The following is a 19,750-nucleotide window of genomic DNA, read 5'->3' as shown; positions in this document are numbered from 1 at the left end:
GAGTTCAACACTTCAACATCTATACACTTTATGTGAGTTTTTACATTTACATATTCAAACCTCTAAAGTATTAAGTCACTAACAACTTATATTTGTGGTTTCCCCTTTACTAGCATACTATTTGAATCCAAAGTACCAGTACTCGCATGATCTTGGGCTGGACACGGATTTGTTATGGCGATTGAAGTCGTTATTGAGAAGTTGGAGGTCAATCCCAAGACACAATCTGACCGCAATGATGAGGTGAGACTATGGGACTTTGGTATTTTGCTAGTCAGTAAAGGAATGTAATTACTAAATAGCAAATACTGATGCCTCTAACACTGTTTCAAATTTCAAATGTAAATAGATCAAGGCCTTCAGAGAGGCCTCAGCAAGTTTCGATCGAAAATCTACAGTGGAGGGTAGACAAAAGTCAGACCCTGATAGGTGGCAATGTGGCATGATTTTACATATGACTTATAATTTTATCCCTTTACAATTCACATATTCTTAATATTCTTTGTTTATAATGCAGCTGACTGGTGGGTGCTGTATGGTACAAGTTCACCCAACCTGAGGAAGGTAGCAATCAAAGTGCTGTCACAAACCTGTTCATCCTCTGGCAGCAAGCGCAACTGGAGTACATTCGCCTTGATACACTCAAAGAGGCAGAGCAGATTGGGTAGTCAACGACTAGAGCAACTGGTGTATGTGCATTATAATATGAGACTAAGGATGAGGCACATACATGAAGAATTTGAGAAGAATGACAAAGAGCCCATCGAGCTAGCCAACATATTCCAGGAGGACTCTAATGAGGATGAGGATCCCCTATTCCAGTGGGTGAGGGATCATGGTGCACCAGAGATGGATGAGCCTGGAGGTAGGCCTGACTCCACTATTGCGTCCGTAACCGGCACAGATGTTGAGGACTATATGTCGCAAGAGGGGCATGCACATTCTCAGTCACAGAGACCATTTGAGGCTGCAACAGGATCTCCTCCTGATGATGATGATGATGGTGATGATGGTGATGGTGATGACCCTGCTGGTGGTGATGACCCTCCTGCTGGTGGTGGTGGTGGTGGTAGACGTGGTGGTGGTACTGGTGGTGGCATGCCTGCTAGTGGTTATTATGATGATCGTCATGAGGGGATGCGCGACCAATACCAGCAAGAAGTGGGAACACAGCAGGACCCCGTGCGTTTCACAGGTGAGTCTCAGTTTACACATGCCACACAAGATCAAGACCATGGTGGCCACAGCAAAACTTACAAGAGAAGGACGGGTCACAAACAGAACCAACCTCAGTATGATGACACGCGTATGAACACCATGGTAGCAAGTTTTGGAAGCATGAGTATGGATACTGGTAGTCAACATCAGCCGTGGCAATCATATCAACCTCATTATGAGTATGATTATGGCCAGCAGAGCACCGGTTCTGAATATAGTTCCTATGGTCAGTTTGGGCAGCCAACACATGCGTATGACTATCAAAGTAGTGAGTCTGGCATTGGGTACAGCATTGGGTCCATCGATCCGTCCACATTCCAAGTCCCAGGCATTCCTCAATATAACAGTAGCATAAGCGGTGCATCTCATCCTTCATGGCAACGGTCTAACTCCACTGTGGAACAGCTATACCCTAGGTTAGGGATGTTGGCATATGTGGATGAGAACTCTTATATGAATGCTGTGGAAGACTATACACAACAGTTTAGCAACAATATGTCATGGGAAGACTATGTGGGACAAATAGGGAATGAATATGCCATTCAATCTCATTTTATGTGATGAAGTTGTAACTTGTAACTTAAACATTTATAATGCTTATTAACTTGTTTCCTATTAATTGAATGTTTTGTTTGAGTTCTATGTACATAAATTATGTCATTAATGTATCTATTATGCTATTTTAATACGTCGCCACCTAGCAACTAAGGGTCCGATGTAAGTCATATTTGGACTTTGTTTTTGCAACTTTAAATGGCCTAAAATAGGCTGTGTACCAATTTTCAGACCCAACAGAGCCCTAAAATCCACCGAGATGGGCCTCCGAGTCAAACAAAAAAAAAATTGCAAAAACTGGCAAAGATCTCAACCCAACTCGGTTTTTTCGTGGGCCGAGTTGGCTTTGATACCCGAGTTTTCGGACCATGCTTGTGAGATGGCGGCATCACACCAAGGAGGCCAGCCAAGGGGGACGACACTCAGGGAGGAGGCAGACAGGGACTCTCAGGTATGCTTTTCTCATCGTTTGGGAATGCCTGATAGCATTTTAATTCGGAAGGGACTAATGACTTGGGCCTTCTGTCACAAGACCCATAAGACAGGTCTGGGGTGTTTATAAATGCCTAGTGTCTTGGGTTCAGAGGATCCGGATCTATCACTGAACAATGCCAACCTCAAGATTGCCTAGACCAAAAATCAGAACTACTGCACAATCCTAAGTCCCCCACAACGTGCAGTGGAAATATACAGCTGCAATCACAAGAAAAGACTGATTTTCTTTACTCAAGCAATTTCTGGGATCCATCCAATGGTGGGTCCCCATATCCATTCACATGAGAATCATGTCACAGGAGTGCCTCAGACCATTCTACATCAGAGGACCAAAGGTTTGGCCTTCTATCTCGTGTTCTTCTTTATTGGAGAAATTGGAATGCTCTCCAACGCACAGATAAGTCATGAAATTAACATTAAAAAATCATTAATAAGAAAATCTACAAAGTGGATTTAAGATTATACCCAATCTTCGGACTTTATGTGCTGCATGACAGCCATGTCTTCCCGTTCAACCTGAGCCTTCACATCACTGCATGAAGTAAAAGCAGATTAAGAGAGAAATGATGAGAAAATATATAAAAATATCACAACAAATAAGAGAATTCCAGTGAAACCCTCCAATGTTTATTTTGTGTTTCTAAACAAATAAATTATCTCGTCATTAATTCCTTGTCAAGGTAAAAGAGCAAATCTCACATACAAACTAGCATCTAAAAGGATAAATAGCTACCAGACTATTCCATCAGGTAACAAAAAGTAGGTAGATCAGACATACCAATGAAGGAGTACTGTATTATGGCGGTGGGTATGTTTTCTACTTTTCTTTGTTTAGATGTGAAATGTAGGAATAGATGGTGGAACAGAAGTATATAGGATACACACACACACAGAAGAAAAGAAAAAAAAATAGAAAATTATACAATTTACTACGACCTTGATCTTAGTATCAGTCCAGTTAGTCAATTCACCTTTCAACTCTAAGGATTTAAAAGACTTTCAGAGCTGATTTGATTACAGCTAAACTACCATTTTCGGTGTGATTTTTTAAAATCTAAGGGTTCCACTATGGCCTATTATAGGGTGTCCTACAAGTTTCAGGACTTAATTTGTCCATTGGACACCCGAAACCAAACATTAAAACTTGCATATAAAATGTGCAAGTTTCAACCGAAACCTCGAACTATAGTTTTAGCTCCTCTATGCGCAAGGTTCATAATTACAGGAAGGTAGAAGATAATTATTTATTCGTCTTCAAAGACTTCGAAGGCCAGTTGTTTTGCTTTTTAATATTGCTGATATTATCAAAGCTAAGAGTCATTCGATTGCTATATCTTAATCAGTATTTATGTTCAGGATAAAGGAACCAAGAGAGCTTCACCAGGGAATATAAGTCGTAGTATTTTTTTTCAACAGAATTTCACTAGAGCCAATTACCTTTTTCAAGGCTTGCTATGGATATTCAATGCTTTATTTTACAAAGTAATAGCATTTTTCTGCAAACCAAATTTCAGTTCCTTCATAATTTCTACGACCACCACATCGTAGCTGACCAGGTTCTTCTTTCCTTCTCCCCCCCCCCCCCGGGCGCCGCCCATACTAGACCTAGTTGGAGCTCTCTTTTCATATATGCTAATCCCAGTTGGCTGTAATCGCAATATCATCATCCTCTGGTAAGCTACATGTTAGAACCTTAGGGGTATTCTGGACATATTCTTGTTTCTATTATGTGGGTTTTAGTCCCACATTGCTTACTTATAATTCTGTCCTCTATTTTCAATAATATAAATAAAGAGCTTGGGGTGATCATTAATCATCCAAGCCTTACTCTAATTCTAACTCTGTTAACATGGCATCAGAGCAGGTTTCAAATTAGGGTCCCTTACCTTCTAATTTCAGCTTTTTCTTTCTCGTCTCTCTCTCTATCTCTCTCTCTCTCTCTCTCGATCTCCTCTTCTCTTCTCTCTTTTCTTCTTTTGTTTTCTATTCTTCAATAGGGCAGCACTGCTGAGGTGATCCATAGATCCAGCTGCTGCCCTTTCTCACCTCATTCCATGGTTAAATAAATATGTTCGATATCAACAACACCTTGGCTGCGATATTTGAAGTTTCACATATTTGATTGATTCCACCTCATGTATAAGGAACCAATCTCCCTTATTGAAGATCAAGAACTGCAGCAGGCTCCTTTGTTGAATACTTTTTCTATCTCAGATCTGCCTTGAAGACCTCTTAGATCGATTTCTCCAAAAACAGGGTTTTTTTTCAAAACCCTGACAAATATCGATCTAGGAGCTGCTGTCCTCTGTTGGGGCTGATATTTGGAAGAGTGCTCAGTCTCTTCTAGACCCACACTCGAGCCAAGTTTCAACTCAATCCAGTGTTTTTTTGCAGGCTTCTCTCCCTACATCGATCTCAACAAAATCAGGGTTTTTTTCAAAACCCTGAAAAAATCGATCTCAGGGTTTTGAGCCTCTGTTGGTGCTGATTTTTTGAAGGCCGGTTCTCCACTTATAAAAACAGATTTGACTCCAATTTGAGTCTCAACAATTCAGTTTTTGGGCCTAATCTTCCCTATATTGATTTCAGCCAAATAGGGTTTTTTTCCAAAACCCTGAAAAAATCGATCTAGGGGCTACACTTGTCTGCTACTGCTGATTTTTGGAGACACATATTCTCACATTGAAAGGGGATTCTCCTCCAATTTTCAGCCTTTAATTAGAAGGATTTCTTGGGCTTCTTATCACCACAGTCCTCCTCTGCGATTTGGGTTTTTTGGCTGCATTATGGGTGACTCTGAAGTCTCTACTGGCACCTTTGCTGCTGATGGACTTGGTAGGAATGACACCCGTGATCTCCTCCCTAATCCTATCAAACTGGATAGGAGCAATTATTTGATCTGGTCTCGTTCGGCATACTTTGCTATTGCTCGCCGCGGGCTTACTGGCCATAGTGAAGATACTATCACCATGCCGACTGCTCCTGGCACTCTCTTGACCAAATGGATCTCCAACAATGGTATACTTATGTCCTATTTGATTGGCTCAAAGCAATCAAACCTTACCAATGGTTTTCTTCTCCTTGATACAGCCCATCAGATTTGGTCTACTTGCAAGGAGACAAATGGCCAGCTCGGTAATGATGCATAAGTGTATGAACTTCGAAAGAAGGCCAATAATACTACTTAGGGGGAGTTATTTGTCTCCAAATACTATGCTATTTTGCGTAGTCTCTGGCAGCAACTAGACCATTTTTCTGATTACCATCCCACTACAACTGCTGATATCACTGCATATAAGAAGCATCTGGACAAAACCAGGGTGTATGATTTTTTGACTGGTTTGAACATGGAGTATGACCAGATTCGTGTTCAAGTATTGGGTCATTCCCCTTTTCCCACACTTGAACAATCATATGCTTTGGCCTCCTCTGAAGAGAACCGTCGGGCTGCTATGCTTCACCCTCCGGTTACTGACAGATCAGCCCTCCAGTCTGCTGCCCAGGCTACCCCTGCACCTGTCAGACATGTTTCTCTTGGTGATTCTACTATAGGGACTGTTACTTGTGAGCATTGTCACAAGCCTTACCACACTAAAGAGAAGTGTTGGAAGCTTCACGGGAAGCCAGCTGACTTTGAGGCTAAAAGGGCTGCCAAGAAGAAGACAAAAAGTAAGGCAAACCACTCTGAATCTGTTCCTACAGCCCCGGCTACTGACACTGGTCTATCCCAGGATGATCTACAAGCTTTCCTACGAATGCTAAGGTCTTCCGCTGCTGCTGCCTCTACTACATCAGCTCCTGCCACCTCTTTTGCTCCTTCAGGTTCACACTTTGCCAGGTCAGGTATTCCATTTGGTGGTCATTGTGTTTCTGTAGCTTCCCATCCTTAGATCATAGATTCTGGGGCTACAGATCACATGACCGGTTCCTCTAGTCTATTCCATCGGTATTCTCCTACTTCTGGGAAAGACAAGGTCAAAGTGGCTGATGGTTCCCTTTCCTCCATATCTAGAAAAGGAATCATCAACTGCACTTCCTCCCTTACTTTGTCTTCGGTTTTGCATATTCGTAATTTTACTACTAACCTTCTTTCCATTAGTAGTCTTACTCGTGATTTTAACTGTAAAGTGACTTTTTTTTCCTTCCCATTGTATGTTTCAGGATCTGGCCTCTAAGAAGACAATTGGATTGGGTAAAATGCATGGTGGCTTGTATGGATCGAGAAACGCCGAGTTTCTCGGTATTTCAAAAACCCGAGACGATACCTTCTATGCATTCTAAAACTGCAATTTCTCGCTTTTCGGATATCGGTTTGACCCATTTTGTTTACCCATTATGACCCATCTACCTAAAATAATAACACCTAACCATGGACAAAACTCGCATATCTCGGCGAGTTCTGTCCTTAAGGCTAAAACTTTGAAAAAAAAAGCTCCAAACTCCATTTTCTTCTTCTTGGCTTCAAATTTTGAATGGATTGCATGGTTTCAAGTGTGATTCAACTACTAAATTGAAGATTCAATTCCAATATTGCAAGAATCATCACATATTTGAAGATTTTTCAAAGGTATTCCCTCTTTTCCCCAAATCTATTTTTTTCAACAAAATTTGTGCAATCCTTGATACATTCATGTGATTTTGAGATATGTTAAACAACTTTGGCCGATCTATCACTTGATGGAGTCCGAATTATTTTTCTATTATTATTTTTTTTATTATAATTTCTGCAAAAATCAATGATTTTTTTGAAAAAAAATTGAAAAAAATATGATGAATAGTGATTGGTTGGCAATGATTTTCATATATGTTGAACAACTTTGGCCGATCTATCACATGATAGAGTCTGAATTATTTTTCTGCTATTATTTTTTTTATTATAATCTCTGCAAAAATAAATGATTTATTTGAAAAAAAAATTGAAAAATTAGGATGAATAGTGATTGTTTGGAAATGATTTTCATATATGTTGAACAACTTTGGATGCTCTACAGCCTCATGGATCAGTTTTTTATTTTCACCCATTAAAAAAATTATTTTATTTTTCAGAATTAATAAAAATATTATTAAAATTAAAAATATATATATAATATTAAGGAAAAATACTTGTTGTTTATGGAAAATTATGCACAACATATGTACATAATGTTCAACTTCAAATGGTATCAAATACATCATCACATTATATTTTTCTTATACTTTAAGGTATAAATATTTTTAATAAAAATTCTAAATATTATTTTTAATTAAGAAATAAATACTAGGGTAAGGGGATAAATAAAAGATAGTTATTTGATTGTTCTAGTAGCTTGACATTATGTTTAACAGTTATGAATAGAATACTTTAAGTCTTGAATACATTACTTTAAATCTTTAATAGTTATTAATACATGCTTTTTTATATAACAGTGTAAAATATAAGATATTTTGTATACAATGTCTGATATAGCATGGCAACATGGAGTCCCAATGTCCGAAGACAAAAAGAAGTCCAAATGCAATTATTGTGGAAAGTTGCTATCTAGAGGAGCCACCAGGTTAAAGCAACATTTGTCTAGTACAGGCAAGGATGTTGCCTCATGCCCAAATGTTCCGACCCAAGTGAAACTGGCTATGGCACAACACTTGAGAGGAGGAAGAATAAAAAAAACTGAGAGGGAAAGAAGACAACAACAGTTTGATGAGGCAGTACTAGAGAGGCCTGGTGTAGAGGTCCGTAGAGGAGATGATACTGAATTTAGGTCTCCACCTGGTGAGTTTCAATCAGAGGCTGAATGGAGAATTTACCAGCAGACTTTGGCAGAGAGTAGACAAAGTTTGCATTTTGAGAATGTAAGAAGATATGAGCAGGCAAGAGGAGCTGGTGGATCTGGCTCAGCTGCACCAATGCAAGAAGATGAGAGGAGGAGCACTGAGACAAGAAATATACCACGACCCCCATCCCGACCACGAGCACATTCTCCAGATCCCATTTTTTAGCAGGATCCAACAATTTTTAGGCAACAAGATGCCTACCAACCAACCATCCCGCAAATGTATGGTGGTAAACAAGAGGAAGCATGGAAAGTCTTCAGCAAGTTCATGCTATACAATGGCATTCCAGCTAATGTAGCACAAGGAACATACTATAATGCATTCCTTGACGCTACAGGGAAGGATGGCCTAGGATGGAAGGGGCCTTCACCCCATAAATTATATAATGTATATTTGCCTCAGGAGGTACAGAAGCTGAAAGAGTACATTGATGGTTTGAAGCCAATGTGGGAGACGTATGGGATTACTCTTATGGCTGATAGTTGGACTGGACCTACTAGACTGTCCATTATAAATTCAATGGTGAGTTGCAATGGGAAGACTGTATTCTTGAAGTCTGTCGATGCATCAAAGCATGTAAAGGATGCATCATACTTGTATAAGGAGTTGAAGCAAGTGGTGGACGAGGTAGGAGCAAAGAACGTTATCCAAATTGTGACAAATAACGGTTCTAACTTTAAAAAGGCTGGAGAGAAGTTAATGAATAAGAAGAATAAGAGGATCCGGCTCTTTTGGACTCCATGTGCAGCACATTCCATTGGTTTAATGCTGAAGGATATAGGGAAAAAAACTTTGGTGGCGGGTGTGGTAAACAGGGCAAGACAAGTGACAAATTTTGTATATAACCATGGTTATGCTTTAGCCATGTTGAGGGAGAAAAATGCAATAAAGATTTAGTGAGGCCTGGTATCACTCAATTTGCCACCAGTTACATTGTATTGAAGAGCTTTCAAACGAAGGTGATAGGTCAGAGGTCTATGTTTGCAAGTGAACATTGGTTTGGTTGGCAAGGTTCCAGGTCAGAAGAAGGGAGAGCAGGACAACAGACCATTGCAAGTGACAGATTCTGGAAGGACTTACATAAAGTGGTTGCCATATTAGAGTCAGTGGTGGCAGTACTGAGGATGGTTAATACAGAGAAGAAACCTACCTTGGCCCACATTTATGCTGCCATTCAAAAAAAGAAGGAAATGGTTAGAGCTGCTATACCTCGAAGTGCAAAGTCCTACATTAACATCATTGATGAGCGGTGGAAAAAGCACTTCAGTCATCCATTGCATAAAGCTGGTGAGTTCAACATACTTTACACTTTAAATGTTAAAACTTTTTTACATTTACATATTCAAAACCCAAAGGCATTAAGTCACTAACAAATTATATTTGTGGTATCTACTTTACCAGCATATTATTTGAATCCAAAGTATCAGTACTCCCATGATCTTGGGCTAGACACATATTTGTTAGTGGGAGTTCAAGCTGTTATTGAGAAGTTGGAGCCCAATCCAAAGATACAAGCTACCTGCAATGATGAGGTGAGAGTATGGGACTTTGGTACTTTGGTAGTTAGTTTATGAATGTAATTACTAAATAGCAAATACTAATGCCTCTAACAATGTTCGAAATTTAAAATGAAAATAGATCAAATACTTCAGAGAAGCCTCAGTAAGTTTCGGTCGACAAGCCACAGTGGAGGGTAGACAAAAGTCAGACCCTGGTAGGTGGCATGATATTACATTTATGAATTATAATTTTATCCCTTTAGAATGTACATATTCTTAATATTCTATATTTGTAATGCAGCCGACTGATGGGTGCTTTATGGTACAAGTTCACCCAACCTGAGGAAGGTAGCAGTGAGAGTGCTCTCACAAACTTGTTCATCCTCCGGATGCGAGCGCAACTAGAGTACATTCTCATTGATACATTCAAAGAGGCGGAACAGGTTGGGTAGCGAACGACTGGAGCAGCTTGTGTATGTGCACTACAATATGAGATTAAGGATGAGGCACATACGTGAAGGAATTAAAGCCAATGACAAAGTACCCATTGAACTATCCAACACTTTCCAGGAGGACTCTGATGATGATGAGGATCCCCTATTCCAGTGGGTGAGGGATCGTGGTACACCTGATATGGATCAGCCTGGGGGTAGGCCCGACCCCACCATTGCGTCTGTAACCGGTACTGATGTTGAGGACTATATGTCGTAAGAGGGGCGTGCACATTCAGAGTCACCGAGACCTTTTGAGGCTGCTGGAGGAAGTCCTGGTGATGATGATGGTGGTGGTGATGGTGATGGTGGTGATGGTGGTGGTGGTAGTGGCATGCAGAGTGGTGGTTATTATGATGATTGTCATGAGGGGATGCGCGAGTAGTACCAGTATGATGTGGAAACGCAAGCGGACCTTGTTAGGGATGTAAATGAATAGCCGAAATCCGTTTCCGAATTCGTGTTCGTATCCATTTAGCACTATCTAAATCCGTTCGAAAGCTAAACGGATACGGATACAGATAGACTATAGCCATCCAAAAAGCTATATTTACATGTAAACGGATAAAATATCCGATCCGTATCCGTTTAGCACTATCCGAATCCGTCCGAAAGCTAATCGGATGCGGATACGGATATGGATATAGCACTATCCGAGCCGAATCCGATCCGTTTACATCCTTAGACCTTGGGCGTTTCACAGGTGAGTCTCAGTCATGGCATTCATCTCAGCATCATCATGGCTATGAATATGGCCAGGAGAGCACCGGTTTTGAATATAGTGGCTATGGTCAGTTTGGGCAGTCAGCAATTGAGTTTGACAATCAAAGCACTGGGTCAGGTTTTGGTACATATTCCCAGTCCCAAACCAGCCATACACGCCTCAAACTCAATATGACAATAACAGTGAATCTCACACCTCATACAAACAGCCTCCCATGTACCCTAGGATAGGAAGTTTGGTATATGTTGATGACAACACTTATATGGAGGCTGTGTCATACTATGCGCAATACTTCAGCAATTCTATGACATGGGAATTCTTTGTGGATCAATATGGAGAAGAATTCATTAATCGATCACATTTTATGTAACAAATTCAGAGAAGATTGATGTAATGTACTCTTTATTTGAATGTTTTGATTGATATGTACTAAATTGAATGTTTTGATTGCTAATTTGTTATGTATTACTAAATTATGTATAGAGTAGGTTGTTTTAGTACGACTCGTCGCCTACCAACCTATGGTCCAAAGTGAAACTCATATTTGGACTTGTTTTTTAGGAAATCTGGGCATGCCATTGTGTTTAAATGGCCTGAAATAGGCTGAATACCAAGTTTCAGACCCAAAATATGTGTAAAACCCACCGAGTTTGGGGTCCGAGTCCAAAAAAACCAAATGCAGAATCTCGGCGAGATCTCGACTCGTCTCGGTTTTCCAAGGGACCGAGATCCCACCGAGACCCGAGTTTTCGAACTATGCTTGTACCTGCTTGATGATGGTTGTCTCACTCCACCCCCGTTACCATATCCACATCAGAACTCCTTAGTCTCTTCTGAAATTTACTAATGGCACTCTAGATTAGGTCACCCTCCATTAGGAATATTAGCATCTTTATTTCCTACTTTAGTCCAAAACATGTGATAAGACCGATTTTTTTTGTGAGGCTTGTATTCTGGCCAAACAGACACTTTCTACTTATTCGATTTCAAATAAAAGGAGTTCTTCACTTTTTCAATTGGTGCATTCTGATGTTTGGGGCCCTAGTCATAAAACTTCCCATTCTGGTCATCGTTGGTTTGTTTCTTTTATTGATTGTCATTCTAGGCATACATGGGTTTATCTTATGCACAACAAGAGTCAAGTTTTTTCCTGTTTTCAGCATTTCCATAAAAGGATCCAAACTCAATTTCAAGCTAATCTCAAGGTTTTGAGAAGTGATAATGGCACCGAGTATAAGGAAAACCAATTTCAGAAGTATTTGGCTAATAATGGGATTATTCACCAGACTAGCTGTGTCGATATCCTAGCCCAAAATGGTGTGGCTCAAAGGAAGAACCGACATTTGTTGGAAGTGACCAGGGCGTTGATGTTTTCCTGCCATATTCCCTCCCAATATTGGGGGGATGCTATACTCACTGCAACCTATCTCATTAATCAGTTGCCTTTTCGTGTTCTTGACTCCCGCAGTCTGGCCGAACTTTTACATGGGAATTCCACCTTTGTGGTTCCTCCCGAGGTGTTTGGTTGTGTGTGTTATGCCAAAGACATGAAATCTCATGGTAAACTTGACCCTCATGGGTTGCGGTGTGTTTTCTTGGGTTACTGTCCAACCCAGAAAGGTTATAAGTGTTACCATCCCCCTTTCCGTCGTACTTTGGTCAGTATGGATGTCGTTTTTCATGAACGTCTTTCCTACTATCCATCCCCACATCTTCAGGGGGAGAATTCTGGTTCTAGTGGAGATGTGTTTGTGCTTCCTCCCCTTGAGGCTCCTCCTCTCCCATCTACTTTGGAGCCTATTTTGGCTGCTGTCCAGCCTACTTTGGAGCCTACTTTGGCTGTTGTCCCTTCTTCCGCAGGGAGTCCTTTACAAGGGGAGCTTATAGAAAATAATGATGGTCATGTTCCTAGTCAGGAGGAGTTGACTCCAATCCAGAAGACCATCAGTGAATTTCAGAAGAGAATTGTCAACTCGAATGTTATCACCTACCGAAAGAGATGCTCCAAAAGAGGGCAGCATCAATCCACTATGGCACCAATACCTATCCAATTGCCGGCTCAGGATCCAAATCCTCATCCTCCTCCTCCTGGTAAGACTTCTCCTTCCGAACTACCTATTGCTCATCGCAAAGGTACTAGGACTTGCACCTTGCATCCCATTTCTCGCTTTGTTTCATATAGTTCTTTCTCCATTTTTTCGTTCATTTGTGTCTTCTCTTTCTTCTGTTTCTGTTCCTAAAAATTGGCAGGAAGCTTATGCAGATGGAAAGTGGAAAGCAGCTATGTTGGAAGAAATGAGAGCCTTGAAAAAAAATAATACTTGGGATCTTGTAGATCTTCCTCCAGGGAAAAAAACCAGTGGGATGTAAATGGGTATTTGTGGTCAAACAGAAGGTTGATGGCATTGTGGATCGATATAAGGCACGTCTGGTTGCAAGAGGCTTCACTCAGACATATGGGATTGACTACCAGGAAACCTTTGCTCTTGTTGCAAAGTTGAATACAGTTCGGGTTTTGCTATCTTATGCAGTCAATCTTGGATGGGATCTACAACAACTGGATGTGAAGAATGCCTTCCTAAATGGAGAACTTGGTGAGAAGGTGTACATGGATATTCCAACAGAGTTTTCTTGTGACAGTAATCAAGGTAACGGGTGCAAATTGAAGCGAGCACTTTATGGGCTGAAGCAGTCACCTAGAGCTTGGTTTGGTCAGTTTCATAAGGCCATGATTTCTGTGGGCTATAAGCAGAGTAATGCTTATCACACTCTCTTTATAAAGAGGGCTAGAAAAAACCTCACTGTTCTTATAGTCTATGTGGATGACATTATGGTTACTCACAACGATGGTGATGAGATCAACCGGTTGAAGAAGTTTCTTGGGCAGGAGTTTGAGATTAAAGACCTAGGGAAGCTATGGTACTTTCTAGGGATTGAGGTTGCCAGGTCTTCTAATGGCATCTTTCTCTCCCAAAGGAAGTCGTCCTAAACTTGTTTTCTAAAACTGGCTTATTAGGATGTCACCCTTCAGATACTCCTATGGAGGCTACTGTACGTCTCAAAGAAAAGGAGGGTGAACCTGTTGATAAAGGCCGGTACCAAAGACTAGTGGGGAAGCTGATTTATCTCTCACACACACGTCCAGACATTGCTGTTGCTGTGAGTACTGAGAGTCAGTTTAAGCATGACCCCTATTCTTCTTATATGGAGGTTGTTCTTCGGATTCTTCACTACTTGAAGTCAGCTCCTGGAAAAGGCATTCTTCTGTCTCCTCATGGTCACCTACGGGTAGAGGCATATACCGATGTTGACTGGGCTGGTTCTGCAGATCGAAAATTATCTCTGGGTATTGTTCTTTTGTAGGGGGCAATCTTGTCACTTGGCGTAGCAAGAAGCAGAATGTGGTGGCTCGTTCTAGTGCTAAAGCAGAGTTTCATGCTATGGCACAGGGCATTTGTGAGTTACTTTGGATGAAAGGCTTGTTACAAGACCTTGGTGTTCCTGTTCATCTTCCTATAATGTTGTACTGTGACAGCAAAGCTGCAATCAGCATTGCTCACAATCCAGTACAACATGATTGCACCAAGCATGTTGAAGTAGACAGGCATTTTATCAAGGAGAAGTTGGAAGACGGATTGATTTGTGTTCCCTTTGTGAAGTCTACTGATCAGGTTGCTGATTTTTTCACCAAGGGATTGTGATGCAGCTCCAAGAAGGAAGAAGAAGAAGAAGAGGCCCTGAACTTAGGGTTTGAATAGGGAGCCATAGATTAGAATTTATTATTTTCCATACTTAGTTTATTTTCTTGTTTTTAGATTGAACCAGTTTAGAATTGGTTGCATCCAATTGGTTCAATGGGTCTAATTTAAGTGAAGTGTTCCTATTGGTTAATAGGTTCTTATATCCTATTGGCTAATATGGAATAAATTAGTTGTTTTTAAGTTAGATTCTTTTATTTTAAGTTAGTAGGGGTAGTTAGGACATTTACTGTTTTAATTTAATTAAGTTAGATTAGAACTCTCCCTTCCACGATTTTAGAAGGAAGAGACATTATGTGAGTGTGCATCCTTGTGGACTTCAAGGTGGAAGGGTGGGTGGATTCCTGCGACTCTTTACGCCGTGACGGCTGAGAGGATCTCTCTTCGAAGGTGGTTTCATCCTTCAAACATTCAAGCTACTGCCGGTGGATTCCAGTGTGAGTTTGAATTTTAATTTTCTGTTTTTATCTTTCCCTCCCTTCCCCATTCGATTCCCTTTTCTTTTTCTGTTTTATTTTCATAAACCCTAGGAGGATCTCAGTTCTGTCCAGATCTGTTTACCCATTAGAAATCATCCAAACTTTGACCACAGCCTCCCCTCATAGTCCCCTAAACTTGATCCTAAGCCCAGCCCTATCCATCCATCTAAACCCTAGCTTTAGTGATTTCCCTAATTTCTAAAAACCCGAAACCCTAACCCTAATTCTGCAGGAATTTTAAACTGAACCAAATCCTGTTTTTTTTTATATCATAATAGTCCCCTAAACCTGCATATTAAAACCATATAAGACCCATTCCCAAATTCCCATCCTAAACCCTAGAATTAACCTAAAACCTAGGCTGTCCATGTGAACCAACAGCCCCTTTTTGCTATTTATTCTGTTATCTGGCTCCTGGTAGGTCTCCTACCTATCTAGGACTACATTAGATTGTCTGGGAAATTGTTCCATCCTAATCTACTCAAGTTGGGCATGATTGACATATTTGCTCCAATTTGAGGGGGAGTGTAAGAACCGTAGGGGTATTCTAGACATATTCTTGTTTCTATTATGTTTCTATTATGTGGGTTTTAGTCCCACATTGCTTACTTGTAATTTTGTCCCCTATTTTCAATAATATAAATAAAGAGCTTGGGGTGATCATTAATCATCCAAGCCTTACTCTAATTCTAAATCTGTTAACACTACAGTATTTTCCTGTGCTACTTTCTTGTATGGATTTGGTGAATGTGACTTGTCTCTAATGGGATAGGCCAGCTTTATTTATAATATAGAGAAGAACAATCTAGAATGAGTACAAGACCAAAATACCCCTATAAGAAAATTCAACCCTTGTACCCATATTACAATACTCCCCCTCAAGTCGGTACATAGATATCACACATGCCCAACTTCCAAACAATAGGATGAAACATTTTTCCACTAAGACTTTTAGTAAATATATCAGCCAGTTGTTTATTGCTAGGACAAAAGGCACACAGATAACACCTGGATCCAGTTTTTCTTTGATGAAGTGACGATCAACCTCCACGTGTTTCGCCCAATCATGCTGGACTGGGTTGTGAGCAATGTGATGCAGGACATTTGGGGGGCTGCTTGATGAGGGCATTTTTTCCAACACAATCTGGTCAACCCTTTAAGGAATACCAAAGAAAGAGAAGATCACGCCATCAGGAATGACATATCAGCACCTTGCCATGTCAGCATCTCATGCCACATCAGCAGCCACGTCACCATCCACATCAGCAACCATGTCAGCAGTCATCCACATCAGCATATGAAGATCTTTGATTTTATTTTATTTCCTTCTTTTAAGTCTTGTGTTCCTAGATATTGTGAATTTTAAATAGGCAGTTTTTTTCTGCAGGCAGTTTTTTTTTTCTGTTTTCTTTTTAGAAGTTACAAAACTGTTTTGGTTGTAAGTAGTAACTTCCTCCCCTATTCTTCCCATCCATCCTTTCCCTCCACAGTTTTGGATTACTGTCCAAATTTGGACAGCAACCTTATTTCCCTCCCCATACTTGTAACCACCCCTTTATTTTGCTGTTTAAATATGTAATAGCCTACAAAATAGGTAGAACAGAACAGAAAATAAAAATTGCAAAATCGTTGGAGTCTTCTTCTTTCTTTAAGTCTCTCCTCTCTCTCCCCCCCCCCCTCTTCTTCTTCTCCTACTACTTCTCTTTCCCCCCTGCAATTCAGATTTCCTTCCTATCTTCTCTTACTTTCTTTCCCTCCCCCCATTATTTGGTATCAGAGCTCAAACCTGGGTGAATCTCTCTCTCTCAAGTCTCAACTCCTCTTTTTTCTTCTTCTTCTTGAATTCTGTTCCCCTTCCCCTTCTTCCCGAGTTCTTCTTCTTCTCTTCTTCTATTCTCCTCTCCAGGTTCTCTATATTTCTCCCTTCCCCCTCCGTCCCTTGTTACTGTTGTCTTGTTATTTTTCTGCTACACAGAAGTTGCCATGAATGAAGACTGGTCGATTGAGGACTGCAAATTGACATCGATGGTTACTAATTTGATTCTTCCGTTCTATAAAACTCGTGGTTGAGTTTTTTTTGAAGCAAGGGAGAGTTGATGCAGGACATTTGGGGGCTGCTTGATGAGGGCATTTTTTCCAACACAATCTGGTCAACCCTTCAAGGAATACCAAAGAAAGAGAAGATCACACTATCAGGAATGAAATATCAGCACCTTGCCATGTCAGCATCTCATGCCACATCAGCAGCCACACCACCATCCACATCAGCATATGAAGATCTTTGATTTTATTTTATTTCTTTCTTTTAAGTTTTGTGTTGCTAGATATTTTGAATTTTAAATAGGTAGTTTTTTTCTGCAGGCAGTTTTTTTTTTTTGTTTTCTTTTTAGAAGTTACAAAACTGTTTTGGTTGTAAGTTGCAACTTCCTCCCCTATTCTTCCCATCCACCCTTTCCCGCCACGGTTTTGGATTACTGTCCAATTTGGACAGCAACCTTATTTCCCGCCCCATACTCATAACCACCCCTTTATTTTGTTGTTTAAATATGTAATAGCCTACAGAATAGGTAGAACAGAACAGAAAATAAAAATTGCAGAATCGTTGGAGTCTTCTTCTTTCTTTAAGTCTCTCCTCTCTCTCTCCCCCCCCCCCCTCTTCTTCTTCTCCTACTGCTTCTTCTCTTTTCCCCCTACAATTCTGATTTCCTTCCTATCTTCTCTTTCTTGCTTTCCCTCCCCCCATTACAATGCTGATGGCATATTTGCTGTCACAATAAATTTTGATCATAGGGAGTGTAATGGGAACATTCAAATCGGTGAGAAGCCCCTGAAGCCATAGAAGTTCACAAATGCCATGAGCCATATCACGGAACTCTGCCTCAGCATTAGACCGAGCCACAACAGCTTGCTTCTTACTCCTTCAAGTAATGAGGTTACCACCAACGAAGGTACCATAACCTGTGGTAGACCTACGGACAATAAGTTAACGCGCCCAATCAGCATCCGTGAAAGTTTCAACTCAAAGATGATCATGGGGAGAAAAGAGGATGCCATGACCTGAGGCAGACTTCAAGCGGAGAATGCGCAGCACTGCTTCCATGTGGGTGGAATAAGGATCATGCATGTACTGGCTGACCAAGCTAACGGCGTAAGCAATGTCAGCGCAAGTATGAGAAAGGTAAATCAGTCGCCCGACTAATCTCTGGTATCCTCCCTTATCCACGGGATCATCTTCCTTGCTAACCAGGTGATAGTTAGCATCAATAGGAGTATCAGCCGGCTTGCATCCCAACATATACCAATGTCAGAAAGAAGGTCAAGCACATACTTCCGCTGAGATAGGTAGATGCCACTAAAGGACCAGGCAACTTCAATGCCAAGAAAATAACGAAGCTGTCCAAGATCCTTAATCTCGAATTCCTTGCCCAAATATCTCTTGAGAAAAGAAACTTCTTCAATGTCATCATTGGTGACGACAATATCATCAACGTACACAATCGATAGAGCAATCTTTCCACCTGGTCGTTTGATAAACAATCTATGGTCAGCATTACTTTGAGAGTAGTAGCCTACGGTAACCATAGCTTTATGAAAACGCCCAAACCAAACATGTGGTGACTGCTTCAGCCCATATAAAGCACGCTTAGCTTGCACACTGTAAACAGCTTTGAAACTTATATTCAAAGAGTTACAATTACTCACACTACAAATAGGAAACCTACCCTTGCCGATTCTAATTAGGAATACCCAAGAGGAATCGGCCAAGGGAGAAAGAACATAAAAATGGACAGAAATACCCATATCGAGTAGAATTACTTATTCTAACACTCCCCCTCAAGTTGGAGCATAAACATCAAACATGCCCAACTTGACAAGAATATGATGAAAAACTTTTCCACTTAATCCCTTAGAGAACACATCAGCTAGTTGGTCAGCAAACTTCACAAAAGGAACACAGACCAGCCCTTCTTCCAATTTCTCTTTGATAAAGTGCCTATCAACCTCCACATGCTTGGGACGATCATGCTGAACAGGATTGTGAGCAATGCTAATAGCAGCCTTGTTGTCACAATATAACATCATGGGAGGACAGGAGCACCAAGATCTTGCAATAAGCCTTTGAGCCAAAACAATTCACAAATAACCTGTGCCATAGCACGAAATTCTGCTTCGACACTAGACCTTGCCACTACGTTCTGCTTTTTACTACGCCATGTGATGAGGTTTCCACCAAAAAATGAGCAATAGCCGGAGATGGACTGCCTATCAGAGGATCCAGCCCAATCAGCATCAGTATATACTTCAACATGAAGATGGCCATTTGGAAACAAAAGAATTCCTTTTCCCAGGGCTGACTTCAAATATCGGAGAATTCGAAGAACAGCATCCATGTGAGAAGAATGAGGATCATGCATCAACTGACTTACCATACTCACAGCGACGGCTATATCTGGTAATGTATGAGATAGATAAATAAGCTTGCCGACCAATCTCTGATAACGATCTTTGTCAAAAGGTTCACCCTCCTTTTCTTTGAGCCGTGTAGTAGCTTCCATAAGTGTATCAGAAGGATGACACCCTAGCATTCCCATCTCTGCCAACAGGTCTAGGATGTACTTCCTTTGAGAGAGAAAGATACCCTTAGAGGATCGAGCAACTTCTATCCCTAGAAAGTACTTTAGGTTTCCCAGATCTTTTATTTCAAACTCTTGGCCAAGGA

At 40.7% G+C, this 19,750-nt stretch overlaps 1 protein-coding gene across 2 annotated transcripts in view; it reads right to left on the bottom strand.

Annotated features, from left to right (window-relative positions):
* LOC122660774 (putative RNA methyltransferase At5g10620) overlaps positions 1-19,750 on the bottom strand; it is an 88,692-nt gene that overhangs the window by 58,935 nt on the left and 10,007 nt on the right. For both annotated transcript variants that reach the window (XR_006332785.1, XM_043856008.1), the window contains exon 4: positions 2,734-2,800. Coding sequence is in view for 1 of the 2 variants with exons in the window: in XM_043856008.1 (XP_043711943.1) it covers positions 2,734-2,800 (67 nt within the window). In the remaining variant the exon portion in view is untranslated. The remainder of the gene's footprint in view (positions 1-2,733; positions 2,801-19,750) is intronic.

This window comes from Telopea speciosissima, chromosome 5, assembly GCF_018873765.1.
Source record: "Telopea speciosissima isolate NSW1024214 ecotype Mountain lineage chromosome 5, Tspe_v1, whole genome shotgun sequence".
NCBI lineage: Eukaryota > Viridiplantae > Streptophyta > Magnoliopsida > Proteales > Proteaceae > Telopea > Telopea speciosissima.
Note: the sequence above shows the minus strand (reverse complement) of the source record. Positions and strands in the feature narration are given on the sequence as shown.